Source organism: Stylophora pistillata, chromosome 6 (assembly GCF_964205215.1).
Source record: "Stylophora pistillata chromosome 6, jaStyPist1.2, whole genome shotgun sequence".
NCBI classification, from domain to species: domain Eukaryota; kingdom Metazoa; phylum Cnidaria; class Anthozoa; order Scleractinia; family Pocilloporidae; genus Stylophora; species Stylophora pistillata.
Window position 1 is genome coordinate 12,242,970 of NC_142524.1, and position 27,583 is coordinate 12,270,552.

The 27,583-nt window shown below is 38.5% G+C and overlaps 4 protein-coding genes across 5 annotated transcripts; 3 read left to right on the forward strand and 1 right to left on the reverse strand.

The window, feature by feature from the left end:
• The first annotated feature begins 129 nt into the window (after positions 1 to 129).
• Positions 130 to 3,743, forward strand: LOC111336728 (uncharacterized). The gene is made up of 2 exons (XM_022942871.2): positions 130 to 1,392; positions 2,150 to 3,743. Exons 1-2 carry the CDS (start codon positions 1,137 to 1,139, stop codon positions 2,950 to 2,952), a joined length of 1,059 nt encoding a protein of 352 aa, XP_022798606.1. The 5' UTR covers positions 130 to 1,136; the 3' UTR covers positions 2,953 to 3,743.
• Positions 3,744 to 11,003: 7,260 nt separating this feature from the next.
• On the forward strand, positions 11,004 to 17,147 carry LOC111336722 (spondin-2). 2 transcript variants are annotated; one of them, XM_088725191.1, is made up of 2 exons: positions 11,004 to 11,581; positions 16,013 to 17,147. In XM_088725191.1, exons 1-2 carry the CDS (start codon positions 11,326 to 11,328, stop codon positions 16,369 to 16,371), a joined length of 615 nt encoding a protein of 204 aa, XP_088581317.1. In that variant the 5' UTR covers positions 11,004 to 11,325; the 3' UTR covers positions 16,372 to 17,147. The 2 variants fall into 2 exon arrangements, with proteins under 2 accessions (XP_088581317.1, XP_022798601.1); XM_022942866.2 differs by lacking the exon at positions 16,013 to 17,147 and adding an exon at positions 13,001 to 13,937 and having other exon boundaries at positions 11,068 to 11,581.
• A 682-nt stretch (positions 17,148 to 17,829) lies between these two features.
• Positions 17,830 to 26,371, forward strand: LOC111336708 (uncharacterized). The gene is made up of 7 exons (XM_088762936.1): positions 17,830 to 18,172; positions 19,050 to 19,739; positions 21,822 to 21,996; positions 22,303 to 22,403; positions 22,927 to 23,008; positions 24,026 to 24,171; positions 24,815 to 26,371. The coding sequence occupies exons 1-7, from the start codon at positions 17,870 to 17,872 to the stop codon at positions 25,076 to 25,078; spliced, it is 1,761 nt and encodes a 586-aa protein (XP_088619062.1). The 5' UTR covers positions 17,830 to 17,869; the 3' UTR covers positions 25,079 to 26,371.
• On the reverse strand, positions 25,820 to 27,504 carry LOC111336718 (general transcription factor IIE subunit 2). Its single transcript, XM_022942859.2, has one exon. It carries the CDS (start codon positions 27,502 to 27,504, stop codon positions 26,644 to 26,646), a length of 861 nt encoding a protein of 286 aa, XP_022798594.1. The 3' UTR covers positions 25,820 to 26,643.
• Between the last annotated feature and the right edge of the window lie 79 nt (positions 27,505 to 27,583).

The window sequence follows — 27,583 nt, forward strand, 5'->3', positions numbered from 1 at the left end:
TTTTTACAGTCTTGGAGAGAGACGCTAGAATCTCGTCAAAGGGTCCACGTAATCTTGAACAGCGGTTTCCCCTCGTTCCCCCTTTCCTTACCACCCCATTACTTTCTCAATTTTGGTATCAAGAAAATACCAATTTTCTAAAACCTACCCTTAAGGAGTAGTGAAGTTTGGTATGTAGGCCGCCACCTAAATTTCCCGCATTATTTGGTTTTATCAACTGAGTTGATGACTGATTATAAATGGGCCGCCGAAAAGAGTTTCCGAACGTTAGCCCCACTTCATGGCGAAACAACACCACGGTTTCTATAGAAACTTATTCCCTTAATATTCATTTTGTGGATCACGAACAGTCGCGTGAAAATAACACAGTAGCTGAATAGTTTCACACTCGGGGTGTAAAGAAATGTTTCCCAGTGTCATAGTGTCAGCGTCTTATTTTAGTTGTTGTTGTCGTCGTTGTTTTGTTTTTCGTCATTATTCATCGAATCACCAAACCTTAACCAACAACCAATACGTGTTGTTGACTAAGCGTGAGGTCAAGATGGCTGGATATTCGCCGAGTTCTTTTTCTTCGTTCTTCTGGATCGAGATGAATTCAACGTCCTTAAAATAAGCATGTAACCAATCAGTGCCACACTCCGCAGTAAGAGAACAAGGCTAAGGTCCAGCCATGACCAAAAAGCTTGGTCAGTAAAGGATTTATTATATAGCAAAAAGATTTCGCTTTATTAAAATTCATGAATGATTTGTTGATTTACGAGCGTTAAGAAAGAAAGCCAACTGTGATGGCATGTACTTTAGACAAATTTGTTTCGAATGTCTTCTACCACTCTTTGGACTTCACTTCCGACACTTCTAAGCCGGCTGCGAAGTGTTGAGTCTGCGGACACGCCAGTTCCCATGACAGAATCACAAAACAAAGAGTCACGGTCGGTGAATTTATCTGAATAAATAATTTGCTAAGTCATTATGGTCACGCACTTCTAGATCAACGATTTGCAAAGTCATCATTGTTGATCATCATATTTGAGCATCATAAGGTAGAGCCAGCGTCACCTTTAGATAATTGTTTCAAATTGAAGCGAGTTATAAACAATCCTCAGGCGCGACTTCAAGTACGAACTCAGTCTTAAAAGATGGCACAACAGATAGGTTCTCTCTTGGCTGTTCTAAGCGCTTTCGTGCTTTCGTCAAATGCCGTTAAATGTCCTGGGACGGCCACATATACGTTGTCGTGGAAAGCTGATTGGACCCAAGCAAACCATCCGAACACAGCCCTTCCAAGCAATGCACATTTTTCGCCTTTGATAGGTTGTTCTCACAGTACCGACTACATAATGTGGCGAAGAGGACAGAAAGCTTCTGCTGGGGTAAAGTTGGTCGCTGAAAGAGGTTAGAAAGTAGACTTTTCAGTTGGTTATTTTTTAATCGATGTAGAATTCGAACAATCCATTTTCTCATATAAGAAACAACTGAATAAACCTTCTTGACGGCTATATTTCCAAGGCGCGTTAACTTTTGTGACCATGGCTAGTTATAACACTACATTATGTTGTTCGTTGCCGGAACAAAATTTTGTATGTCTCATGATCATACTTTTTTTGAAAGATGCGGATATTTTCTTTAAGTCGTTTTAGCTTTAGTCAGTTGGAAGCTTCTCATCTATAAATGTATTCCTAGAAAGAATTAATTTTCAAAAATTCCGGTCGTCTAAAACTATAGGAAAACATTTCAAAATATTTGTTATTCAGAGCCCCAGGCAATACCAAATTGCGTCACGGAATATTTAACAAATATTTGCCGAAGGCGCATCTCTATGATCAACGGAGTAATTACACTGAATCTATTTAATTTCATGCTTTTTGTCGATGTTAATCAGAATCGTGAGTGTAACCTTTCTGTTAGAACTTGACTGATTAATGCTTGTATCGCGAGAGAATGATGGCAAGAGAGATCGACCCCGTTTGGTTTTTGTTATCATTTGTTTCTTTCTTCTAGCTCAAACTGGTAATGAAATGTCATCGTAAAGTAGCGGCCCTTCTACTGCGGAATAAGACCTTTGAAATGAACTCCTAAAGGTTGTTTCAATATTTAGGAGGCTCACAACAACAAAATCAGCCAAATTTTAAATCACCACGGTTTTTTTTAGGTCAAACTGGAACCCTCCGAAGCGAAATAGAGTCTCAAATCTCTGATGGAAAGGCCTGGCAGCTCATCCTGCCGGGGTCTGGGCTTGGTGCAGTAGGTGATCTACCCAATATTCAAGTCAAAGTTACCTCCAACTTTTCCAGGGTGTCTCTGATCAGCATGCTTGCTCCATCCCCCGATTGGTTCGTAGGAATTGACAGCCATGATCTCTGTGACAATGGACAATGGCGAGAGACCTGGAATGTCACCATGTTACCCCCGTATGACTCAGGCACAGATAGCGGGCAGCAGTTTATAAACAACAATCTACCAACACAGCCAGCCGTAGACATTTTCCGGATAAATCACACCATGGAAGGTGTATTTAAAGCCCAAAATCCCATCCCAAGCCTGGGAGAATTCCGATTTAGAGGGCTGAACTTCCCAGTTATCCAAATGAATCACTCCGATGGATTTGCTAAATCTGTTATCTACAAACCAACTAGTGCCATGACTACAGAACACTCACAAACTACAACGGCGCTTTACCTCACGGTGAGCCAAATGAATAATTCCGATGTCTCAGCTACGACTGTTATGTATAAATCAACTGGTACCATGACCACGAAACACTCACAAACTACAACAGCGCTGAACCTCGTGGTGAGCCAAATGAAGAACTTCGATGCCTCAGCTACGACTGTTATGTATAAACCAACTACGAAGAACTCACAAACTACAACGGCGCTGAACGACTCAGCCAGCAAAGATTCTGTTGGCGTTTTGCTCTTTATAATGTTAGACGTTTTTCTAACACTCATTTGATACTTTTGAATTTCTTGCTTTGTTCTCTTATCACAACTTGCTGCTAACGGGAATAGCTCAAATCTCAACTCTCACCATTACTCAATTCAATTCTATTCTGACTGAAAATGCTGTTTACCAGCTTATAAAGGCGACACTAAAGGTGACACTACTAGGCTGTCAATCTTCTTGGATCGTCATCGTTTCTATCTCAACCAGCAAATCACGTTAAGTTACGTGCAACAGTTCCCGCATAATAAGTATGCTTCTTCGAGTTGTTTACGCTTACAAAATAACACCCACCAAAAATTTCATACTTTTTCGGTTAAGATAGGCCAAAAAGAAACAAGATCAACAATATGAAAATTATAATTCACTTATTGGCAGAATTAGAGTCATACTTGAAAAGATATCTTAAGAGAAAATACCCTTAGAAGGCTGTTACATAACAACAGAATAAACAGAAAATTCGGAGAAGAAAGGGCGTACACAAGTACCGCCCCCAGAGAAGCTACAACAAGTTATGTAATTTAAAATTCAGTGCGGAAATGAAAAGTATAAATTGTTTGCTCTTCAACTCACCTTAATTAAAGAAAGAGGTGTTGAAGGTGTCAAATCAAAATTTAAGAAAAATGTACTATTTTCTCTCAGAAGGAAAAGGTAACAATTACCCTACTTGCAAAGTAAGATCGCCATTAAAATAGAAAACTGTCAACTGCTTATTTTTTCTTAATTGAATGGCTTTTGCTGAAACATGTTATTTCCATTTATTTTCTTAATACTCAAGTAAATCTAAAAGCACATTTAATGAACATTCTTGCTTGGTTACAATTTTGTCTTTTAACAATAAGCATTTACTTTCATGCTGGCTTGGTTGTTGTGAGTTGAAAACTAATCAAAGAGCTAGACTACATGAAAATAATGTTCCAGGGATGTACCAAGTGTTACACGGGGAAACAATATCCCAGGGATAGACAAGATTTTAAAGAGCTAGACTACATGAAAATGATGTCCCAGAGATGTACCAACTGCTGCATGGGGAAACAATATCCCAGGGATAAACAAGCTTTTACTTGTCAAAGTCTTTGAAATGCTTCCTGCTGCCTACAGTGCATTGCAAATATTTTTCGTTGTGATCGTTAATCATTGGATAAAACCTTTAATTACTTTCCTCGTTTTGCAGCGACTTTGCCTAGGTGAATTAAAATGTAATATTTGGTCAATCTGTAGCCATCTTGACCGATGGAGCTCGGTCGATTACACGCATATCCTCTATCCCATTGCCATCCTAAAAGGGATTGAACCCCCCCACCCCACCCCTCTTCCCATCTATAAATTTTTCTTGCAAAATAGAGAAACCTATTTCATGATTTTCCGTTTTGCCAGAGGTTTTTGGCATGGCAACGGTGCATGGCTCTCGGATAACTGTTCGCATCTCGGAACAGATAATGTCGGCGCATAAATATCCATGCACACTTTGGCGCAAATGGAGGCCAGTACTCTTTAAGAATTACGTAGGAATCGCACCCGCAGTATGTTATAAGCCAAGAATAGACAGATTAACCCACGACACCTCTTAATAATAATAATAATAATAACGAATTTTTATACAGGATTGAAAAACCCATCAGTTTGTAACACTGTTGTCCTTGGGGTCCTGTCAAAATAATAAATAAATAAATAAAATAAAACTTAACAAGATATAATCATTAATCTTAAGGTCTAGAAAAGCATACAATAGAATAAAATGCTCTGAAAAAGGATACCTATAACCACGTTTAGATCGAATTTTTAACTAAAATAATCTCGCAATTTGTTCTTAAATTTCAGTCTCGAATCTAACGACCTTAGTTCAGCAGGCAGGTTGTTGAAAGTCTTTGCTCCTTGGTAATAGAAGCTCTTTTTACCAAATTCTAAACGTACTTTGGGTAATTTTACTGATATACCGTTATTCCTAGTGGCCTTAGAATGAACCAGTCTTTCGAAGTAGTTCTTAAAGGGTGTGCAAACATTATTCAGGAGACAGTCGAAAACAAACAAACAGCTTTTACGCTTGATCAAATTGTTCACGGATGGGGGATTAAAAGAACTATTGCCAATAACTTTAAAGCCTCGTCGTTCGATGTTCTTTATCATTTCCTTTCGCTAATCCGGAAAGCTAAGACCAAGTGTTCCGCAATAGGTAAAAATAGGTGCGATCATAGTGTTATAGATCGATTCTGCACACTTTTGGTCGATCAAAGGACGAATTGATCGCAAGAGATTAATTCTGGTTGCAGCTTTTTTATAGATTCGGTCAAAATGTGATGCAAGGTTTAGTGATGAGTCAAGGTGAACACCTAAGTACTTATAGGTAGAGGTGTTATTGATGAGTGTCCCATTAACAGAAAGTTTAAGTTCCTTGTCTTGAAGGTTGATTCTTTTAGCTGTTCCAAATAACATAGACTCCGTCTTGTCCTTTTTTAGGTTAATGATCAGTTCGTTGTCTTTAAACCACTCGCACAGGTTATTTATATCCTCGCTAAGGCTTCTCTGTATAGTATCAATATCTTTAGAAGAGGTATAGATGACTGAATCGTCGGCATAAGTGATAATCTTCGAGTGTTGAAGCGGTTTGTGTACATCGTTGAAAAAGATAATGAATAAAATAGGACCCAGGATACTTCCCTGAGGAACACCTGTGAGAATGGGTTGAGGTTCTGATAGCACGCCTTTATATTGGACAACTTGTGATCTGCAGAAAAGGTAATCAGTGAACCATGCGAGTTCTGTTCCACGAACTCCGTAAGTTGAAAGCTTGCTGAGGAGGCCAGAGTGACTGATGGTGTCAAACGCCTTTGATAGATCGATGAAAACACAGCCTGTCAGGTTACCATTCTCACCTTCTCTTCTGATAACATCGGTTAGATGAGTAACGGCCAGTTCAGTAGAGCGCATGCGACGGAAGCCGTACTGAAAATGAGAAAGTAGACCATTCTGTTCAAAATGAGCCATCAGCTGCTTAAATACCACTTTCTCCAGGATCTTTGACATTGAAGGAAGTATTGAAATAGGCCTATAATTGTCGATTTCGGCCATTGAACCAGATTTAAAAAGTGGTACAATTTTAGCCGCTTTCCAGTCAGTAGGTATAGACCCTGTTGCGAGAGACAGGTTAATTATATGCGTGAGAGGCTTGGCTATTATATCAGCAGAGTCCTTTAACATTCCAGAAGGAAAGTTGTCAAGGCCAGAGGATCTAAACTCAAAGTTCTCTAGCGGCTGCTGAGTGTCTATTGTAAGGGGCCTTTTCCAGACAAAATTACAAAGAGGGAAGATCTTTCTTTTTAGAGATCCCGCAACATCAGTGAAGAATTTGCAGAACGAATTTGCAATAACCTCTTTGTCGGTTTCTACTGCTCCATTAACGAGAAAAGCTGCTCCTGGTTCCTTTGTAGACTTTGTAGGGTATAGTTTTTTAATAGCTGACCAAAATTTGTTAGGTGAACCCACAGTCTCCTCTAAGAGTTCACGGTGATACCTGCTTTTGCAATTTTTTACCATACCGTTAACTTTGTTTCATGCTTTCTTTTCTACTTCGACAAACACGGCTCTCAGGCTTGTATTTATTATACTTCAAATATTTTTAAATGCGCGGGAAAAATGTTTACGAACAGCTTACCTTTTACTGCGTGGGATGTTCACTTTTCAGAATTCTCTGGTGCGATTTTATAAAAAAAAAAAAAAGTTCCTTCTTCTGTAACGTTGTTCAATCGAAGATTTTTTTTCAAATTGGACAATTTTCAGAATTACTGTGAGATCGATCTTCCCAGGAATGAACATTATTTTAAAAGCAGTAGTGAAAATAAGGCCTGAGTTAAATAAAGCTGCAGTTAATATATGTGATTTTCATATATTCACAAGCGTTGAATCACCACTTCACGGGTTTAATACGAACTAACGCAAAAATTACCTCTCAATTGGCTTGTTAACTCAGTTGATAGAGCACTGCACCGGTATCGCAAAGGTCGTGGGTTCAAATCACCTCATGACAAACCTGAATCTTCTTTAAGGCTTTATTTTTACAACTGCTGGTAGTGTTGATTTCTGCGAAGATCGATCTCCCCCTAATTTCTTTAACTGCGGTTTATATATATGATTTTCATATATTTCACAAGAATTTTCAGAATGTCCAACACAAAGCTACGCAATTCTCTGATTGTAAATTCTAGCAAACGACAATTCAAGCATAGTGAAACTACTTCGAGGGTCTCGTAAATGAAAGAAGTTCGTAGTTTTTTTTTTGTGTTGTTTTTTGAACAGTTAAAATTATTTTAATTGCTGATATGCGCTAAAAGTATTAACCCGTGGAAGACTTGCAAAATCATTCAATTTCAGAATTATCAAAATTTTGAACACAAGCCCACGGAATTTTCTGGCCTTGAATTGAAGTAAACAACGATTTAAGCATGCCGAATCTATAACGCAGTCTCGTACATCCAAGAAATTCGTTCGTTTTTCGCTTCTAGGCAAAAAATTTACAATTCTTTGAATAAAGCTTAAGTCTCGAATATTTTGTGGTCGTTTTTGTCATATTTGTTATTAATTCATAGTGTTTGGTTAGAACACGATTACTTGGTTAATAACAGACATGCAAAAAAATATTAGCATGCTTATTGGCCGAAAACACGTCAATTAATCTCAAACAATACAGAAAGTTGAAATTAAATTGATTGATAGGGAAGTCGCGAAAACACAACAAAACAAATATGGCGGAAAAATGAGAAGAAAGTTCTAACATTTTAATGCAGAATTTGGGGGAGAATGTTCGTAACAAAAACATCCAACAAAGGACAAAAAAAAGGCTGAAAGTCTGGAAGCCTTTCGGCTCCCAAACACGGCTATGAAAGTACGAACCGGAAGTCCTGAGTAAAATTTTTGAGGAGTTTTACGTAATCCGTAAGAGAGACCGGGAATATTATATTATCCAGCGAGCGCGATAGTTTTCGTGTAATGGTTACTTCCCTCGAACGATAACTAACAAAAAAAGAGTAGAAACACTCCATTATTATTGAAAGAGAATTTAAAAGCTTGAAGCAAGCTTGAAAAAGCCCAACTACTCCGGCAACAAGGCGAAGGCAAGCGGCGAACCTGTGAGCCATGACACGGAATAAACACAGCTAAAGAGGAAAACAGATTCATGCTTACTTTTACATTATTATTGACTAGTAATCACGTGAATTGTTCAAAGAGTTTAAATTGCACTAGCCCTACGGGCTCGTGCAATTTGACTAGCCTTTGAAAGATTTATTCGTGCTGAATTATCCCAAATTACCTATGCAAACCTAACACAGTTGTAGTTGTAATGGACTCTTTTTCGTGCACAACTTTTGTCTGCATGCTATGTTTACAGCCCGAAGACTTGGTTTATTCTTTTAGGGAAAGTACGTTTTTATTGGGGGGGGGGGGGAGGGGTGGGCCGAGGCTTCGGAGGGGAGGGTCATTAGTAAATATTTTACAAATTGGGGAGGGTCAAACCTGTTTGATACGCAGCCGGGGGAGGATCACATTTTTTCTTTTGGCAAGGAAAAAACTACTCCATGTCGGTTAGTTAACTTTTAATTATTTGTTACCAAACACGCGAAGTGTATAAGAACCTAAAACTTATATATACAAGCAAAAGCTACCACTCTAAATAAATTTACATCATTTTAAATAGATGTCGAAATATTATGTCAAAAAACTATCTTGTGCCAACTAACGTAAATTGTCTCTCTCGACCCGTGCCCGCTTTCGTCCATATTTTGACGTCGGTAATGTTTTCGCGTGGGGCTCTGGTATAAAATTAGTGTCCGGTGACGATTCGTCACTTGAGCTACTCCATCTGATAGGCTTAGCCACAAGTTACTCGGCAAATTTTCGGCAACTTTTGAGATTTTCGGCAACTTTTTAGAATTTTGGCAACTTTTAGAATTTTCGGCAACTTTTGGCTTTTTGAGGTTCTCTGAAGCCACTTTATTCACGTTTTGAGCCACATTGGTCAGTTTTCGATAGAGATTTATTCAATTTATTCTAAAATACAATAATTGGGGCCCCCTCCATGGGTTGATTTTTGTGATGCCTTATCACGAGGTCAGCGGTATCACGTTGCACGTTTTTCAAGATGGCGGACAATTACAGTGAGTGAAATAGAAAGAACCTCTGATATTATCATTGGACTTTGACAAATAAAGTTTTGATAAGAAGCAATGTGCGAATTTTTAATCTTTTACACCCATAAAACGTACGAAAAGCAGAAAAATTTTGGCAACTTTTCGGCAACTTTTTGGAAATTCAGCAACTTTTCGGCAACTTTTTGAAAAAAATAGTTACTTTTTGGCAACTTTTAGACACTTTTATCGGCAACTTTTTTGGGATTCATCGGCAACTTGTGACTAGGCCTACCATCTGACCTCATGAAATCCTCGCATTCTCCACAAGCGCATTTTCTTCTTTTTATTCCTCGCACATCCTTGCCCGTTTTTCAAGTTTTCACCGTGCAACGCCACGCAATTAACTGCTTTGTGCGCAGACACGGTTATGTGAGCAACACTTCCGCTCAGTTATTTTCACTTCCGGTTATTTTTGTCTTGGAAGAGGTGGGGGGACGGTCAGATCCTTTTTGTTTAGGCATTTATGAAGGGTCATGCATTAATCCAATCTGGAAAGTGGGAGGGCCACGACTTTCTTGGCAAAAAATGTCTGAAATACCTCGGCCTACCCCCCCTAATAAAAAACGTACTTTCCCTTAGCTGTGCGTATATCCAGTTATAGATGCACTTCGGAAGGTTGCGAAGCACTCAAGAAGCTACGCTTCTCTCGTGCCTTCCCAATTTTCCACGTGCATCCATAACTCGATATACGTATACGCACGCTAAACATAAATAACGTCAAGTGTCAATTGTTTCGGGATTTTTGTTTTGTTTTGCTTTTTGTTGTGATTTTGCAATTGTTAAGTAGCTTGTAATGAACCCCCACAGGTTCTCAAATGATCTTGATGTCAGCAGGCAAGTCAGAAATTTAAAGAAAACGACAAAACTTTTGAGTTCGACATGCTAATTAAGCTAATAACAACAGACCAGGTGACAATGTGAAAATTATAAGGATAGCTTTAGATTTACATGATGTAATTGTTGATTCAAAGAAGGTTGTTCTCTTTGAATATGAATAGCTTCTTTTAAAGCTATCCTTATAATTTTCACATTGTCACGTTTTCTGTTGTTACTAGCTTAATTAGCATGTACTTATTGAGCAGGAGACAATTGCGCTAATTAGTGTGTGAACAGGAGACAATCGCGTTAATCAGTAGGATCATGGCGTTCATTAGAATTCTTTGCACTACGAGATCCTTTTGTGCTATTTGCGATCTACCCTTTTTGTACATATTAGTTATATTTTAGTATTCTGTTCGTATTAAGTTTTCTTCGTTCCTCGGAGAGTGTGGTTCGCTTAAGGTCTGGTCTTGTAATCGGGTAAAATAGAATAAATTGTTTTTCTGGTGAACACTTATAAATTTAACTTGTAACGCTTTGTTAATCAACTGACGATGACAGAGGTTTCTGTCGAAACATATCTTTTAAACTCAAATATTTTGTCGTTTTCTTTAAATTTCCCCACATGTTTGTTTGAAAATCGAGAATTCGAAAAGGAAAAAACACGTTTTCTTTGAGACTGAGAGAAATGTTCAAAAGCTAGAAGTGCAGGAGAGTTCAAACTGTGTTCAACATTCAGTTGCAGGACCCTTAGTTCTTGGAAAGGCTATTCACCATCCATAAAGCACAAATTATCACAGCTTTGGATGGAGGCTTATTTGAATATTAAACACAAATGTATCTTTGACGTCAAATTTAGAAGCAAAGAACTGGGCTTTGCTTATTCAAATTGTCTTATCGTTTCTGTCATTTACGTCAAAGGAACTTCCTGTTATTTGATTGTTTTCCTATTTTTTCTTTCTTTCTTTAAATTGGACGCGGTTTCCTCTTCCATTTTTAACCGATGACAAGCGGAAAGGGGAAGGAGAAGACAACTCATTCGTGAGCCAGCTGCGAATTGTTATGTTTACACGCCTCACGGTTCCTATGACACCATTATAACGATTGGCTGGTAAAAAAAGAAACACAGTCGGCGAATTTTACAATATAAGCAGCAAAGGAACTGTTTCCAGTACAACTATTTTACCCACCTTATATCACGTATTTCCAAATATATAATTTGCAGAGTCATTATCACTGATGTTCATCATATCTGATCACTTATATATAAAAAGGCCTGTTTCAGCCTAAGATATTGTTTAAAGGCTAAGATATTGTTTCACTGAACTGAACTGGGCAAGGTATAAACGGTTCGCGGAGTCAAGTACGAATTCAGTCTTAAAAGATGGTACAACAGATAGGTTCTCTCTTGGCTGTTCTAAGCGTTTTCGTGCTTTCGTCAAATGCCGTTAAATGTCCTGGGACGGCCACATATAAGTTGTCGTGGAAAGCTGATTGGACCAAAGAAAATCATCCGATGACAGACCTTCCAAGCAATGCACATTTTTCGGATTTGATAGGTTGTTCTCACAGCGCTGACTACATCATGTGGCGAAGAGGACAGAAAGCTTCTCCTGGCGTAAAATTGGTCGCTGAAAGAGGTTAGAAAGTGAATTTTTCAGTTGGTTATTTTTTATTCGATGTAGAATTCGAACAATCCGTTTTCTCATATATTAAACAACTGAATAAACCTTGTTGACGGCCAAATTTCCATTGAAAACACGTTAACTTTTGTGACCACGGCTAGTTGTAACACTACATTATGTTGTTCGCTAAACAAAATTTTGTGTGATCATGATCATACTTTTTTTGAACGATGCGGATCTTTTTCTCTACGTCGTTTACTGGCTTTACTCATTTGGAAGCTTCTCATCTATAAACGTATTCCCAGAAAGAATTAATTTTCAAAAATGCCGGTCGTCCAAAACTATAGGAAAACATTTCCAAATTTCCATTGAAAACACGTTAACTTTTGTGACCACGGCTAGTTGTAACACTATATTATGTTGTTCGCTAAACAAAATTTCGTATGATCATGATCATACTTTTTTTGAACGATGCGGATCTTTTTCTCTACGTCGTTTAGTGGCTTTACTCATTTGGAAGCTTCTCATCTATAAACGTATTCCCAGAAAAAATTAATTTTCAAAAATGCCGGTCGTCCAAAACTATAGGAAAGCATTTAAAACTATTCACGTTATTCAGAGCCCGAGGCAATACCGAATTGCGTCATGGAATATTTAACACATATTTGCCGAAGGCGCAGCTCTATAGGCGGATTCATGCTGACGTCATTGTTTACTTTTTTGCTCATTTGCATACCGCTTTGCGTAGAGAAGGAAGCATGTTAGATACAAATTGACTTCAGGCAGCTAAAGAGCAAGAAAACCTTAGTACATGGTGATTTTTTTAGCTCTTTGGGTGTAATATTCAAGGAGAAATAGTCTATCAAAAACTGCAAAATTTCTGGGTGGCAAAAGCGCTAATGAGCTCATACATTCTATGTAAAATTTTGAGTTTTTAAACCCGTGTTGCCCAAAAAGTATTCAATGCATCACGCTCGTATTCATTGGCCGAGTTAATCGTACTTTGACCTTTCGATATTCAGAACTGATTTATTTTTAGCTCCATCAGAAATTGAATTGCTTATGCTAATAAGGCAAATATTGTAAACAAGGATTCCCCTATAATCAACGGAGCAATTACACTGAATCTATTTAACTTCATGCTTTTTGTCCAAGTTAATCAGAATCGTGAGAGTAACCGCTCCATCAAAACTTGACTGATTAATGCTTGTATCACGAGAGAATGATGGCAAGAGAGATCGACCCCGTTTAGTTTTTATTATCAGTTGTTTCATTCTTCTAGCTCAAACTGGCAATGAAATGTCATGGTAAAGTAGCGACCTTTTTACTGCAGAATAACACCTTTGAAATGAACTCCTAAAGGTTGGTTAAGTATTTAGGAGGCTCACAACAACAAAATCGGCCAAATTTTAAATCACTACGTCTTTTTTTTAGGTCAAACTGGAACCCTCCGAAGCGAAATAGAGTCTCAAATCTCTGATGGAAAGGCCTGGCAGCTCATCCTACCGAGGTCTGGGCTCGGTGCAGTAGGTGAACTAAACAATATTCAAGTCAACGTTACCTCCAACTTTTCCAGGGTGTCTCTGATCAGCATGCTTGCTCCATCCCCCGATTGGTTCGTAGGAATTGACAGCCATGATCTCTGTGACAATGGACAATGGCGAGAGACCTGGAATGTCACCATGTTACCCCCGTATGACTCAGGCACAGATAGCGGGCAGCAGTTTATAAACAACAATCTACCAACACAGCCAGCCGTAGACATTTTCCGGATAAATCACACCATGGAAGGTGTATTTAAAGCCCAAAATCCCATCCCAAGCCTGGGAGAATTCCGATTTAAAGGGCTGAACCTCCCGGTGATCCAAATGAATCACTCTGATGGCTCGGCTTCCACTGTTATGTATAAACCAACTACATCGCCGAACGACTCAGCCAGCAAAGATTCTGTTGGCTTGTTCCTCTTTAGTAGCACTACTTTCGTGTTGGCTTGGCTGTATTAGGAGCTAATCATAGAGAATGTATAGAAACGATATCCCAGGGGTTTCTCAGCTGTTCAGAGGGAAACTGTATCTCAGGGGAGTACTATGATCTGTTACACATGAAAATGATATCTCAGGGATGTACCAGCTTGTTACACAGGGAAACGATATCCCAGGGATGAACAAGCTTTTACTTATTCAAATCATATTTACGTAGGCTATATGGTCCCAGCTGATTATTTACACTAAAAAGGTCTTTAAGTATCCTTGAATCATTTCATGAATTTCTCTCTCCACGCATGCTCATCAACCTTGCTGTATTTAGTGTTGCCCTTTTCGTAAGAGATTGATGTTGAATGTTGAACATTAAATGTACGTCTTATACCGTACACTGTATTTGGTTTGCTTTGCATGTAGTTGAAGCTTTTTTGTACATTTTTTTTTTTTTTTTTGAGTTTCGAAAGAGTTTGAACTGACCGGTTGTGCCCCTTTCTCGTAAATCGTACTTAAAGTCGACCTCCGATAGTCCTATCCCTTGCTAACTTGAACCTCGCGCCAACTCAGCTCGGACTAAAACCGACATCCTCCCGGGTTACCGTGAAACATGACGTACTGCAATTTTCGTTCGGTAACCTGAATCCTCGATAATTAACTCGAACATCCTGCTCACTCGCAGAAATTCTCGTTTCCCTTCAGGTCCTTCTCTATAAATCTTTACCCTCGATAATTGTCGAACCAAAGTGATTCTACAGTGAACTGCGGTCCAAAACTTTTCTTGTAATTTATTTTGAAACATTCATGTAATCTCTTCCTATTGCAGGAAACATAACAGTCTAGTTCAGGGTTCACTAGTGAAGGGTACATTTAACTGCAGTGCCTGTATGTTCAAATTCCAAGAACTCGACCTTCTGACAACTCGAACTCACCTCCCGATAACTCGCACCTTTTCCAATTTCCCTGGAAGTTCCTAGAGTCGACTATATTTTCATCCTCATGATTAATCCTTCTGATTCATGCATAACAATCGGTCAACCGAGAGCAAAGCACTGAATCTTGCATTGAATCGGTATTCAGCTCGTGGGGACGAGTGGAAGGCAAAGTTCTTTCCCAGGCCTCCAACGATCATATTTCAACTCCTTTAAGCGAGAAAGAGAAATGCACGGATTATTAAATCTTACAGATCAAGAATGTCTTTTTGTGGTCTAAAAACGAACGACTAGGAAACTAATTATCTGGAATACATCGTAGGCAGTTTGGTTTACTGTGACGCAATGATACATTCGTCATCGTATGAACGTGATTCTTGTCTCTTATTTAACATGATGTAGAGTAACAAAATAAGTGAAGGCAAAGAGTACTAATCATTTAAAATATTTTTCCCTGTCCCTGTAGCGAGCACAAACACGGACTATTAAATACAACCTCGCTTGCTGTGCAGGCGACTTATTAGGGCGTGTTAACGCTATAAGCTCGTGATTGCTTAAACGAACTGAACACAATGTTTGATTTAGAGTCAGAGTGGACGATAGGGGTAGGGGGTGGGGGAAGGGCAAGATAATATATTCACTCCCCAACCCCAGCCCCCTCTCCATATTTTTGACCGTCACTCACTCTCTTAGTTGAAATTACTTTCTCTTCCTACCCTTTCGCTGTCATAAAAATCAACTATGGCGGCCATTTTACGCTAAGAAAATACTGAGCGCTCTCTCGTCCAGACTACGCCTGCTCTGCAGGCTAATTACAACCCGAAGGAACCAGTATCGACCCGAATCATAAGGTTACTTCTCACCCTTAGAGGCAGAAAAAAAAACATTTTTTTTCTTTTCTTTGACTAAACTGATGTCGAACATTTTACCTAAAATATTTTTAAAATATCCAAAAGCGTCTGAGTTTTTAATAAAAACGTAACTTCAAATAAAAGTTGATAAATCAGAAAGGTATTATAATCTAGTACCTGGGCTTATCCCCCGGGAAAATTTTCGCGGCAACTGTTCATCTTCATGTTATTTGCATATTTTGTTGACATCTCGCACTTAACAAAATTCACATGACCCATACCCGTTTCGTTGAAAGAACTGGGTACACAAAAAAAGAATCTCTGATCCGAAGAGAATTATTCCTTACAAGACTGGTCGAGAGTCGAGATTCGTAAGAAAAACATAAGCTTACTTTGCCTCGATTATCTAACTTTTACGATAAATAAACTTAATCCCTCCTATCCTATTTATTCTCAAACTATTGGTCCATTGACACGGGAACAAGCCTTGAGTAGCTGAGCTGCTGACTTTTGGTGGCAGGCGTACTGGTCCCAGTAACTTAGTTAGTGTATAGTTAGTGTATAGTTAGTGGGACTTTTAGTAGGCTAAGCGAAGGCTCGCGACTGTTTGTTGATAAAGTGTGCGTCCCTAACTCTTTATATACAGCATTTCTCTTTAATGATAACTTATGTTTTTGTACTTTTCAGTTGAAACCGAGAAGATGGTCAAGACTAAGCCTAGATTTGGCGCTATACCTACTTTAAATATGCCTAAAAAGTCGCATCAAACTGAACCAGTGAAGACACGACCTGCAAGATCGCTAGTCAAAGATATCGCTCCTGAACAAAATGCCAAGTATTATAAAAGCTTCAAAGACTTGGTATCAAGACTGAAGGCCTTGAAATCCATTAAAGATTGGACTCTAGAAGTAATGAGCGATAGGATTGTGCTAAAGAAAGTCTCGACTGCTCTACTACCTGAACTTCAGATAATGATCGATGACAGCTTGGGCTTCACTATTTCTGTGTCTGGATGGCTACTGCGTGACGATCATGAACTTTACTAACTATGGTGAACGCGACAGGTACTCCGCGACACGCTGGTGTCCAAATTTTGAACAAAGAAGTCGCCGTCAAACCAAAATTTGTATTGCATTAAGTTGAAAAAAAAAAAAAAGGTTTTCTTTTTAATCGCCTCGAATCGTAATTTTGTAGGCTGCCTGTCGATTCGTTGTCTTGCTTCTCAGCGCATTTTCTGGTTTTTCCATTTTAGCGGCGGGTTTTTCCTTTGCCTTTGGCAACTTTGCTCACTGTATATTGTATCGTCCTCCTCAACGTTCCACTGATTCGATGGACACAGAAAAAACTTGTCTGCAAAGCGTTACTTTTCCCATGAAATCTTGAGCCCTCGTCATTGGCGCCTGAGGGTCCTGTTTATCCCATTGGTTTGCGGTTTTAGGAGGCGAGATAATCTTCTGGCGCGTGGCCCGAGTTGTTTACAAACCTTTTTGAGCTAAAATCTCGCATTTGATTTTTCGAGCAATACATCCACTTTTGAGTTAATTTATAAGGTATTCGGACTTGACCGATTTTCGTCAAATTTCGCCGAAACATTAATTTCAGGAATAATGACAAACAAAAGTGCATTGGGAAATGTTGATGTTTGAGATATTTGTCACTTGGCGTCCAACTTAAGATGCCTATATCTAGACAACCAATCAGAATATCGAAAAAGCCTGGCACACTTTATTTTTATCGATGGCTTGTGAATAAGACAGCACAGTCATTTTGCTTATGCTGCAGCACCCGACACCCGATAAATTCAATAAAAGGGTACTCGAGATTTCACGCCTTATCAGATCTCGGCGCTTCCTGCTTCCTAAAAAGAAAACTCGCCTAAATCATATTTTTTTTATCGTAGACTGTATTTATTAAGTTTTCTTCTGATATATAGTTTGCTCAGATTTTCGAGAAACCTGCGCGCGGAGGAATTTTTTCCCCGAATACGACACGCGCGGTGAGAAAGGTATCCGGTATTTTCTTCCAAGAGTCTTTTGGTCCAACTCTCAGTCGTCTAAAGTCTTGGGTCCATTCGTCCAATTAATATCAATTCTTTTCGTCAAAGTTATACCATTGTTTTAATGAAGTTGTAAAGCGATATATTTTATTAAATAGTGACAAAAATAAAGACTTGTCGTTTAATTATTTCGCGCGAAAGAAATTGGAATATTAAGCGTATAGGCTTGTCGTCAAGCGTCTATTAGGCTTAACGTGAGATAGCCAAGTGTAACATCACCAAATGTCCGACATAATCAACAACATAGTCCAATATGATAAAGAAATTATCTAGGCCTTATATAGCCTTCTAAAAGTATTTATTTGCTTCGACAAAAGACCTAACAATTAGATGAACAGACTTAGATGAAAAAACTTTCGGACGAAAAGACTCGGACGAAAAGACTTCTGGACGAAAAAACCGTGAGAAGTAACCTTTAAACTCTCCCCAGTCTTGCTCAGTCTTGTTTAGAAGGTTGTCAAGGTTCTATCAACCAATTAACCTGGGATATGGCGAAGTCAACCGTCCTTCTTGAACGCTCTTTGATTTCCTCGAGGCTACTACGAAGCCGTTGTCAAAGCCTTCGTCTATCTAGGGGAATCGTTCAAGTGCAAGAACGATCTTATTCAAATGTTTTCACGCGGACAGAACAGGCGCCTCACTTGAGATCGCGGTTGAGTGGAGCGCTTTGTTGCACTTTCAACCCACCCGCTGGCATTGTGAAGAGCGATTTCATAGTTGATATCCCAGAGATATCCCTCGGTGATTTTGTACTCAACAGGTTCAAAGAATATGGCGACGATACTGCAATGGTAAATGGCTACTATTTTTTCTTTTTAAGTAGGGTGATTATCGTGTGATACACGATAACATCAACTCTTAAATTTGTTTGCAATCGAAGTTGAATAGTGCTGTCTGTCGTATTTTTCTACGGACCTCCAGGGATGAACTTGAGCGAACAGTATGTGAGACAAAACGTTTTGATAAGATAACAAAGCTTCAAGAGTGTCTTATCGAAGTGAATTATCGAGCTGAATTAGCAACACGAAACACTTTCGTGAACTTTGAAACGTTTTCCAAACGATCAATTTTGTACTAAGTGAAACGACAGAACGATTAGTGACAATGATATCCGCATATTGATTTCTTTCAATGTAAATAATGACAATTGTTGACTTGGAAATCTTGGAAATCTTTACTCGCGTTTGAAAACAACTTCTTGTTTCAACGAGGTCGAGCTTTAGAAAACCCAAAACAAAATCAGTAAACTTACTACTAAAATAATTAAAGGCTATTATTAGACAATCAAAGGAAAGTACAGACTTTCATGCGTACAGGAGTATCGTGTAAACAGTTTACGATCAGTAAATATTTTTGATGGTAAAATGTCCGAAGTTTGCGGAAACGTTGGCTGGAAGTCTAGGTTTTGTAAGATTGTGTGACACAGTGATGATGTCAAGTCTTAGAGATACTATTCCGAAAGTTACGAAAAAGGTGACCAAAAAATTTGCGTCCAGCCCGGGACGAATAATTGAAAAAACTGAAATGTGTGTCTTCCCTGGGAAAAAATAAAAGGAAAAAATCCAAGACCTCCTACCAAACAGAAGTGTTGATCCAGCTATTCAAGCTAAGAACTTATCAGTAAATTTAGTATCTATTTGCATTCTTAAATGTTGAACTTCTTTTTAGATCGATGGAGTCTCTGAGAAATCCTTCACTTACAATGAACTCAGTACATCGGTGAAAAAGTTTGCTTCAGCACTAACAAGAAGGGGTTTTCAGAAAGGAGACGTTTTTGCTCTCTACCTTCCAAATGTCCCAGAGTACCCTGTTTCATTTTTTGGAGTCATCGCAATTGGTGGGACAGTTACAACTTTAAATCCTACCTTCACAGAAAAGGAGATTGCTTACCAGCTTCAAAACTCTGGTGCTAAATTCATTCTGACTGTACCTGAGATCGCAGACAAAGCTAGACAAGCTGCAACAGAGGCAGGAATTAAGGAAGTGTTTGTGATTGGTGAAGCAGAAGGGTGTGAACCATTGGCATCTCTACTCAGTGATGATGGAATGGCCTTCCCAGATAATGTTGCAATTAATCCGAAAGAAGACATCTGTGCTATGCCGTATTCTAGCGGAACCACAGGTTTCCCTAAAGGAGTTATGCTCACTCATCATAACATAGTCTCACAATTGTGTATTCTCATGCATGAGAATTTTATGTCTCAACCACAAGAAGCTACAACTCTTGGACTTCTGCCCTTTTTCCACATATTTGGCATGGTGGTACTAATGCTACAACATCTTTACCGTGGAGGTAAAATTGTCTGCTTGCAGAAATTTGAGGGAGAGCACATGCTAAAGCTTATACAAGATTGCCAGGTGGGTTTCTGAAATCCCAGAACTGTGACAGCTAATGCACTATATTACATCATTAGTGCATGCAAAACAATTAATATGTTTACTTAGTAAATTTGAGTCTCAATGAGTTTGACAACTACCCTTTTTGACAAGGGCAAAATCACATTGCACCAGATTTCCACCGTATATTTACTGTAGCATTGGAAGTTTTACAGGGCTGTGGTCTAGCAGCACCTGATTGTCCCTGGTGTCTTATTTTTGCTCTTGGGTGACTCAGGAATTGTAGTTTTTTCATAAAAAGCATATACTGGGCACCCTGGATTTCACAGTTTCAGAGCACTGGGCTCCCTTCAATTTTTCTTGAAATGCAGCCTTGTTTTACCCTCAGTCACAGGCAGTAGATGGGGGAGAGGGGTAAGGGGGGCAATGGGTCATAGCGTCATAGCCCCCCCCCCCCCATGATATGGTACCAAAAATGCTGCTGAGGCAGCATAAAAATTGACGAAGTATTCAATCTCGTGATCTTTCCACAAACCTTTTTGTGTTGTAGAAGCTTATCAACTGCAGTAGTTTTCTATTAAACTAGACAGGGTGCCTAGTAAATTAATTTGAGTAGGGGTATGTGCATGGGTGAGTGAAAGTTAAGTCCTCCCAGGTTTCAAAATGCTACACTGCCTTTATCCTCAATAACCCTAGCCCTTGATGTCTAGAGTCCCCACTTAGGTGACCTCATCTCCATCTGTTTCACTTTTCCTGCCTTGTAAGAAATGCATTTAAAATAAAGCAGTTGAATATTAAATGATTTATTAGAAATTTTAGTGTACAGTATCACAGAGTACTTAAATTACTTCTTTTTTGTAGTCTGACTAGCCTTGCTGGGTCATCACAATACCTCATAATTCATTTTAATGAGCATTTAAAAATTGAGCATTTAAAAATGCTCAGCAGTACTTATATTCACCAAAAGATCTGATAAGTTATGAGACAGTATAGTCCAGAAGACTCAGTTACACTGAAGCAGTCCTGTTTATTTGTCTTTTTTATAATATGTTAATTCAGTCAAGTGGTCAAAGATACTTCCCTGCATTCCACTGAGTCTGCTTAACACTTTGCTTTATTCATTTAATTCTTTTTTTAAAAATATCTCATTTTCACCCGACTTTGTGAACCCTTTAAACCTTGTCAACTGACCAGCACCTAATTTCTCCTGACATTATCACCCCTACGTCAAATATGAAGGTAATGAGAATAGACAAAATGATCACCAAATTATCTAGTAGGAAACTCCTGATTGTCAAACAAATTCTCCTTGTCTGCACCGTAAGAAGTGTATCGGGACAACAGTATGCAGAATAATGTTAATGCACACTGATGTTAGAGTTTAAAGAGTTTGACACAAAAGAGAATTGCACTGTGTGAATGTAATGCTGTTTCAACCTTATTTCTACATTGTCTTCAACTTGGCTGGGGTGGGCGATTTGAAGCAGAAGTGTCAAGTATTTAACAAGTGTGTTATCTTTTAATATAGAGGTGTCTGAGTGAATGCCTCAGGAAATGCTCACTGATTTTGCCTTTTACAAAAAAAAATTGACCATCAAATCTGGTATTTGGGTGGGGTAGTTTATAAATACTGGTAAATAATTTAGCAATGGACTTTCCACTAGGTGGCTCTTCTTGTCCACTGTTTCCAGATCAAATTGGAATTTGGAATGTTGGTTTTTGTGGAGGGAGGAAAACCAGAGGATGTAGAGAAAAACTCTCAGGGCAAGGACAAGAACCAACAACAAACTTAACCCACATGGGACGCCAGGTCTAGGAATCGAACCCAGGCCACAGCAGTGGGAGACAAGTGCTCTCATCACTATAATGCCATCCCTGTTCCTGATCGTCAACACAATGTCGTCTGTGTGGGACAGGAATTTGAATAAACTAATCTTCAAAAGTTGAAATGGGTACCTGGGAGGTTACTGGAAAGAGGAGGGGAAGGGGTGGGGGGGCAATGTTGAAGCTTTGAATTGATCTATGCACAAATTATATTCTAGTTGAACATTTCCACAAAATGTAACAAATAAAACTCCTAATTTTCTTCAATTGTTATTTTAGATACATGTTTTGTATCTTGTGCCACCCATTGTTACATTCTTGGCGAAGCATCCCTCGGTGGATGACTATGATCTAAGCAGTGTGACTACCATCATCAGTGGTGCTGCACCATTAGGACTAGAACTCACCAATGCAGTTTGGAAACGTCTTCCAAAAGTGGCAGTCGTTGGTCAAGGTGAAAAATATTGTCAAGGGAAACTGCAGTCCTTGACATAATTCTAAATTCATTTTGTTGCATGCTTTATGTTTGGAGAACAGGAGGAAAGCTTAAATCACAAACCTTTGAGATTTCCTAAAGATGACGTTTTGAGTGTTATTAGCCCTTCATCAGAGTGAAAGGGCTACTTTCAAGCATCATAATCTGACAAAGGGCTTATGCTCATAATATCTGCTATTGAAACTCTTTATATATAGTGGCTAATTTACATTTATCATACCGTATATCACTTCTTATTTCACTTGTTTCATCATGCTATTTTAGGATACGGTCTAACAGAAACAAGCCCAGCTGTAATGCTTTGTCCAAGAGAGGATTGCACGCCTGGTGCTGTGGGTGTTATGCTACCAAACATTGAAGGGAAAGTAAGTAAAAATTAATAGGCTACTTGTTTCTTAACCAGAATTTAACCTTGCAAGTGGCGACTATAAGTTTTAATTTGTTTCTCCACATTGGCACCAGTCTCTAAAAACCATAACACACCCCTGGATTGAAGAGCTCTAACTTGCTTTAACTCAGGGTTTTGGAATATTCCTAACCTACTAATTACAGTAACATTACAAACTTGGAACTATATTTTATTTTGACTTTTTTTTTTGCAAATAATTTTAGACAATTAAAACAAGTAAATGCAAAATTCTAGAATATAGCTGAACAGGTCTGTATTATGCGGTCACCCAACAGGAGTGGCAGATATTTCAGTAAAGGGTGACCATGGCTGCTTTTAAAAATAGAGGTGAAAATAACAGTGTTTAAGGGGAAAGAATTTTGGGACTTTGACAACTGACTCTTTAATACATCTTACAGGTTTGACTGTAATCTACCAGGTCAGGATTGCATGAGCAGTTATGGTTTTTTAGTTACAAGTTACAATTTGTTTTTTCATAGGTTGTTGATGTCCAGACAGGCCAACCTCTTGGCCCAAATCAAAATGGGGAAGTCTGCGTTAGAGGCCCTGTTGTTATGAAAGGTTACAAAGCAAATAGAATTTATGTATAATTCAGTGTGTGTGTGTGTGCCTTCAAATTCATCTTTGGACAATCAATTAAAGTTTCTTAACAGTATTTATGCCTTAAATATATTCCTTTACCCTCTAGATCTTAGGATCAGTATAACAATAACAATAATAACAATTTTATTATTTGTATTGTGCCTTTTCTATAAAATATTCAAAAGTGCATCACAACAGTAATTAGTAACTAAAATTATACAATTCCTTTTATAAAAATCATAAAATATATATATTTATTTACATTAAATTATAATTACAAATAAAAAAATAGATATACTAATTAAAGATAACTGAAATGATTCCTTAAATAAAAATATCTTAAGTAAATTCTTAAAAGATTCTAAATTCATTGCTTCATGCATGGACCTTGGCAGCTTATTCCAGGAAAGCTCTGTCACCCAATGTTTTCTTAGTTTTCACACTTGGTCTTTCCAGCAAATGACCATTATCATTGCGCCTCAAATGGTAGGACGAAGGCCATTGAATACTAATTAAATCTGAAAGGTACTTAGGTGATAGGCCATGCAGAATTTTAAAAGTTATCAAGAGTATCTTATAATGTATCCTGAAGCGCACTGATAACCAATGTAGTTCAGCGAGTAGAGGTGTAATATGACAGAACTTGTGCGCACAATATGTCTCACACTCGCATTCATAACACGTTGCAATTTCATAATTTGATATTTATATTGTACAGTATGCATATTGTACAGGATGCATATTGCACAGTATGCATATCGCACAGTATGCATATTGTAAAGTATGCATATTGTACAGTATGCATATTCTCCATACTGTACAATCTCTAAATTCCTAAGATGCTGACAAAGAGAATTTGATTGTACCTTTAGTTAAGAAAGATGTACAAGAGAAAAGTATAGAGAATTTACATACTAATCTAAAGGTGTGGAGGGTTAAAGCTCTTTCAAAGTTTTTTGCCAGTTAGTAATTTTGAATTTTTATTTTAATGGGTAGGCTACTTGAATAACCCTAAAGCTACAGAGGAGTGTATAACTCCCGATGGATGGTTCCACACTGGAGACATTGGTTACTATGACAAAGAAGGGCATTTTTTCATTGTAGATAGATTGAAAGAGCTCATTAAATACAAAGGATTTCAGGTAATCTTGAGCATGTATGAGACAGATCAGTTGCTGATTGGTTTGTTATGTCATTACTACATTTTGACATCACCCACGATCTTTGACTGATCAGATTACAATGACATGGAAATCTGCTTTTTAAATGGTTACTTTTGGAACAAAAAAACTGACCATTTGTGGGTTTTATGACAGAAAAACTGGTATTGTTAAAATAACTTGATAGTTTTAAGGAGGAGTAGTGATATGATAAGATTGAACTTTAAATTGTTTAACACCAAGGAGAGTTGACTTCTCCACTCAGAGTGAGTCCTATTGACAGCCCAGCTTGGAAGCAGGGAGGGGAGAGAGGGAAGAGGATTAGTTCTTCACAGGAAACTTGAAAGAACTTTTCTGTGAATTGAATCTGTACCTTCCCCCTCCCCCTCTCCCTCCCCCCTTCCTTGCCCTCCCCGTCCCTTGATACTAGATGGTAGCTATTACCAACTCAGCTATGAAACCACGTATTGGGAGTGAGGCAAATTTGAAGTGGGTTCTTTGTTATGACCTGAACCGGAAACAATGGACCACTGTGTATAAACAGTAAAGATATTCCCTGTAGGCTTGGACATATATTTCATTTCTCTGGTTTGACAACAGACCTGTTGATTTTCATTGTTTGTAGGTTCCCCCAGCAGAACTGGAAGCACTTCTCCACACACATCCAAATGTTCTAGATGTTGCAGTGGTGGGAATTCCTGATGAGGAAGCAGGGGAACTCCCTAAGGCATTCATTGTCCCAAAAGGAGATATAACTGAGAGAGAAATCATTGAATATGTTGCTGATAGAGTTTCTCCACACAAGAAACTTAGAGGTGGTGTGGAGTTTATTGAACAGATTCCCAAGACAGCCAGTGGGAAAATATTGAAACGGGAATTGAAGAAATAGTGACATTTTGGATTATTCTTAATTTGTTATGTAGTTATAACATTATAATTAAGTGTGAATAATAGTTGTTTGTAGGTGCTGTAGATAATTTTCCATATGCTTTTATCACTTCTAAAATTATTATTTTTCCAGCCCAACCTTTGAATCCATAACATTTATCATACAAATTTATCATGCAGAGTAAAACACCTCATAAAGGAAAAAAGGCCAGCATGTGTTACAGACACAAGTGAAAGGATTTCACTGTATATCCCAGTAGTTGTTACAAATACATGTATTTCTGCAGGAAAACAAAATAATAGGAAACTGCCTTGAAATATAATTTTTTTTAGTGTTGTAATTAAAAAGTCTCTTCTAGATTTTATTTGGAGAGAATCACAAAAAGGGGCTATAGGACTTTATTGTCCAGCATAAGTCACCCACAGAAGGCTTGTAGTACTCCCATAGGAAGAGAAATGCAGGTAGTCAGTCACTACGAAGTGCTGGTAATGTATGCTTTCATCTGGTGATGAGTATAAGGGTCCACATTTACCATAGCTCAGGTCCCCTCAAACCATGCTAACTTGGCTATGTAACTGGGCCTGCATCGCAAATTTTAGAGTGGGGGGCCAAAAGATGAGTGCATGAGCCTCAGCCAATAGTGCTGAAGTGGGAAAGGGGATAGTTAAGGCCTCCCCCTCAGCCCCTCCCTCATGTAAACTTATGCAGGGAAAAACTGAGAAGAAAGTAAGAAGAAACAAATAAAGGGAAGATCATTTTCATCATAGCCAAAGGGTATTTGCCTTGATCCAAATTTGGTGATACTGAAGAAAAAAAAAGCTAATAGAACAGTAAAATCTAATGTAACAAAAGAAGCTGTTACCAAGTTACTATTACTGTTATTACGGATGCCCTGATTGGTTAAAAACCTATTGTTTACTGCACAGCTACACCCATAGAAAATTGTTTTTCTTTTTTAAGTTTTGTTTTATAAAGCAACAGACTGCACTTACTGACCCACATGGGATGTTGGGAGAACACTCGCAATGTTTGCAAATCACTTCCCTTCAGCTCATGATTTACAAAATGTTACCAGCAAACCCACAGTGACTTCAACTAAGTTGAAATTGTAAATTAGCCACCATAAAGAGTTAACAGTGAGTGCAGTCTATTGTTGAACTATGTTATCCATGACAGTGTATGTAGAAAAGCAATAATGTTCATCGATAATTAATTCATTGCATGACGAATCTCTTTGACAATATATTCAGCTAACAATCAATGCATGATTGTAAACTGTTTATTTTGAAATGATGAAGGTTGCCTGTGTTCCAATTGGAAGCAGTGTAGGGAAAGGCTACAATTAATAGAGGCAGGAAGCAAAGAGAGGGTGGAAAAGGCTATCATTTTGAAGAGTGGGCCATGAGTGTCATTTAATTTTGTACAGTTCCATAAAAAGGGGGGGGGGGGGATTTATACTGGACATTTGTTCAGCCAAAAGTGGGTTAGGCCTGAGCAAAAATAGGTTTGAGTGGACAACTGGAATCATGTACAGTACATATTTGAAGCTCTCTTTAACATTTCACTTAGTTTTCTGAATAATCCTTCAAGGTACTCTCATCTAAATGAGTGTTCAGTTTCTTGAAATTTCGTTTCCTGTTTGTTTTCCTCTTCTGTTGTGCCTGTTGTGGCCTCCTGATTCCCGAATCCTGCATTGTCGTGATCCCAGCATTTATCAGGTACTTCTCAATGTCATTTTCACCGATTCCTTCCACAGAGACTCCTCGCCAGTGCTTCTGGAATTCCTCATCAACTTTAAGTTGATGCTGGTCATTCTTAAAGAAGAGTATAACCTTTTTGTCCGTTGAGCGCGTAATGAACATGATCCGACGTCCAACTGACTTTATGACTTCATCAGCATCCGGCAAACTTTCTCTTATGTCGTCGAGAAGAATTCCGCCAGAACCCGAATCTTCATGCCGCTCTAAAAGCCTCAGAAGCTGCTTTTTGTCCTTTATGTGATACTTCGGTTTGAAAACAAACTTACCATCTTTATGAATGAGTTTAGAGTTTTCTTTCAAGGCTTCATTGCCCAACCAAGCTTTGTCGCCTTGGTTGATGTCAGTGTACTTAATTTGATCGAGTATCTCGTCCAAACTCAACGGATCAAACTTTCTTTGAAGATGACGCTGTTTCATAAAGTCCACGATAGCCGCGAGCACAGCGAACTTGTGCTTGCTTCTGAAAGCATGTGATTTATAATCAGGAGAAGGGCTGGCTGGTTTCTTCGGTTGTAACAATTCCTTTGGCAAATAACTACTCTTCGGAACTTTGGGTTTTGACTTGTGTTCTCCACCTGATGGTTTCGCCTTTTTCGATTCGACAGTAGGTTGCTTCATACTTCTAGCCTTGAAGGACTTATAATCCTTAATAAGAGAGGAATCCATGGTTTAATAATCGATTATCCCAAGTGTATAGCTGTATTTCCAACAGTTTATGAAACGAGTATATGTCTAAAGAACAAAA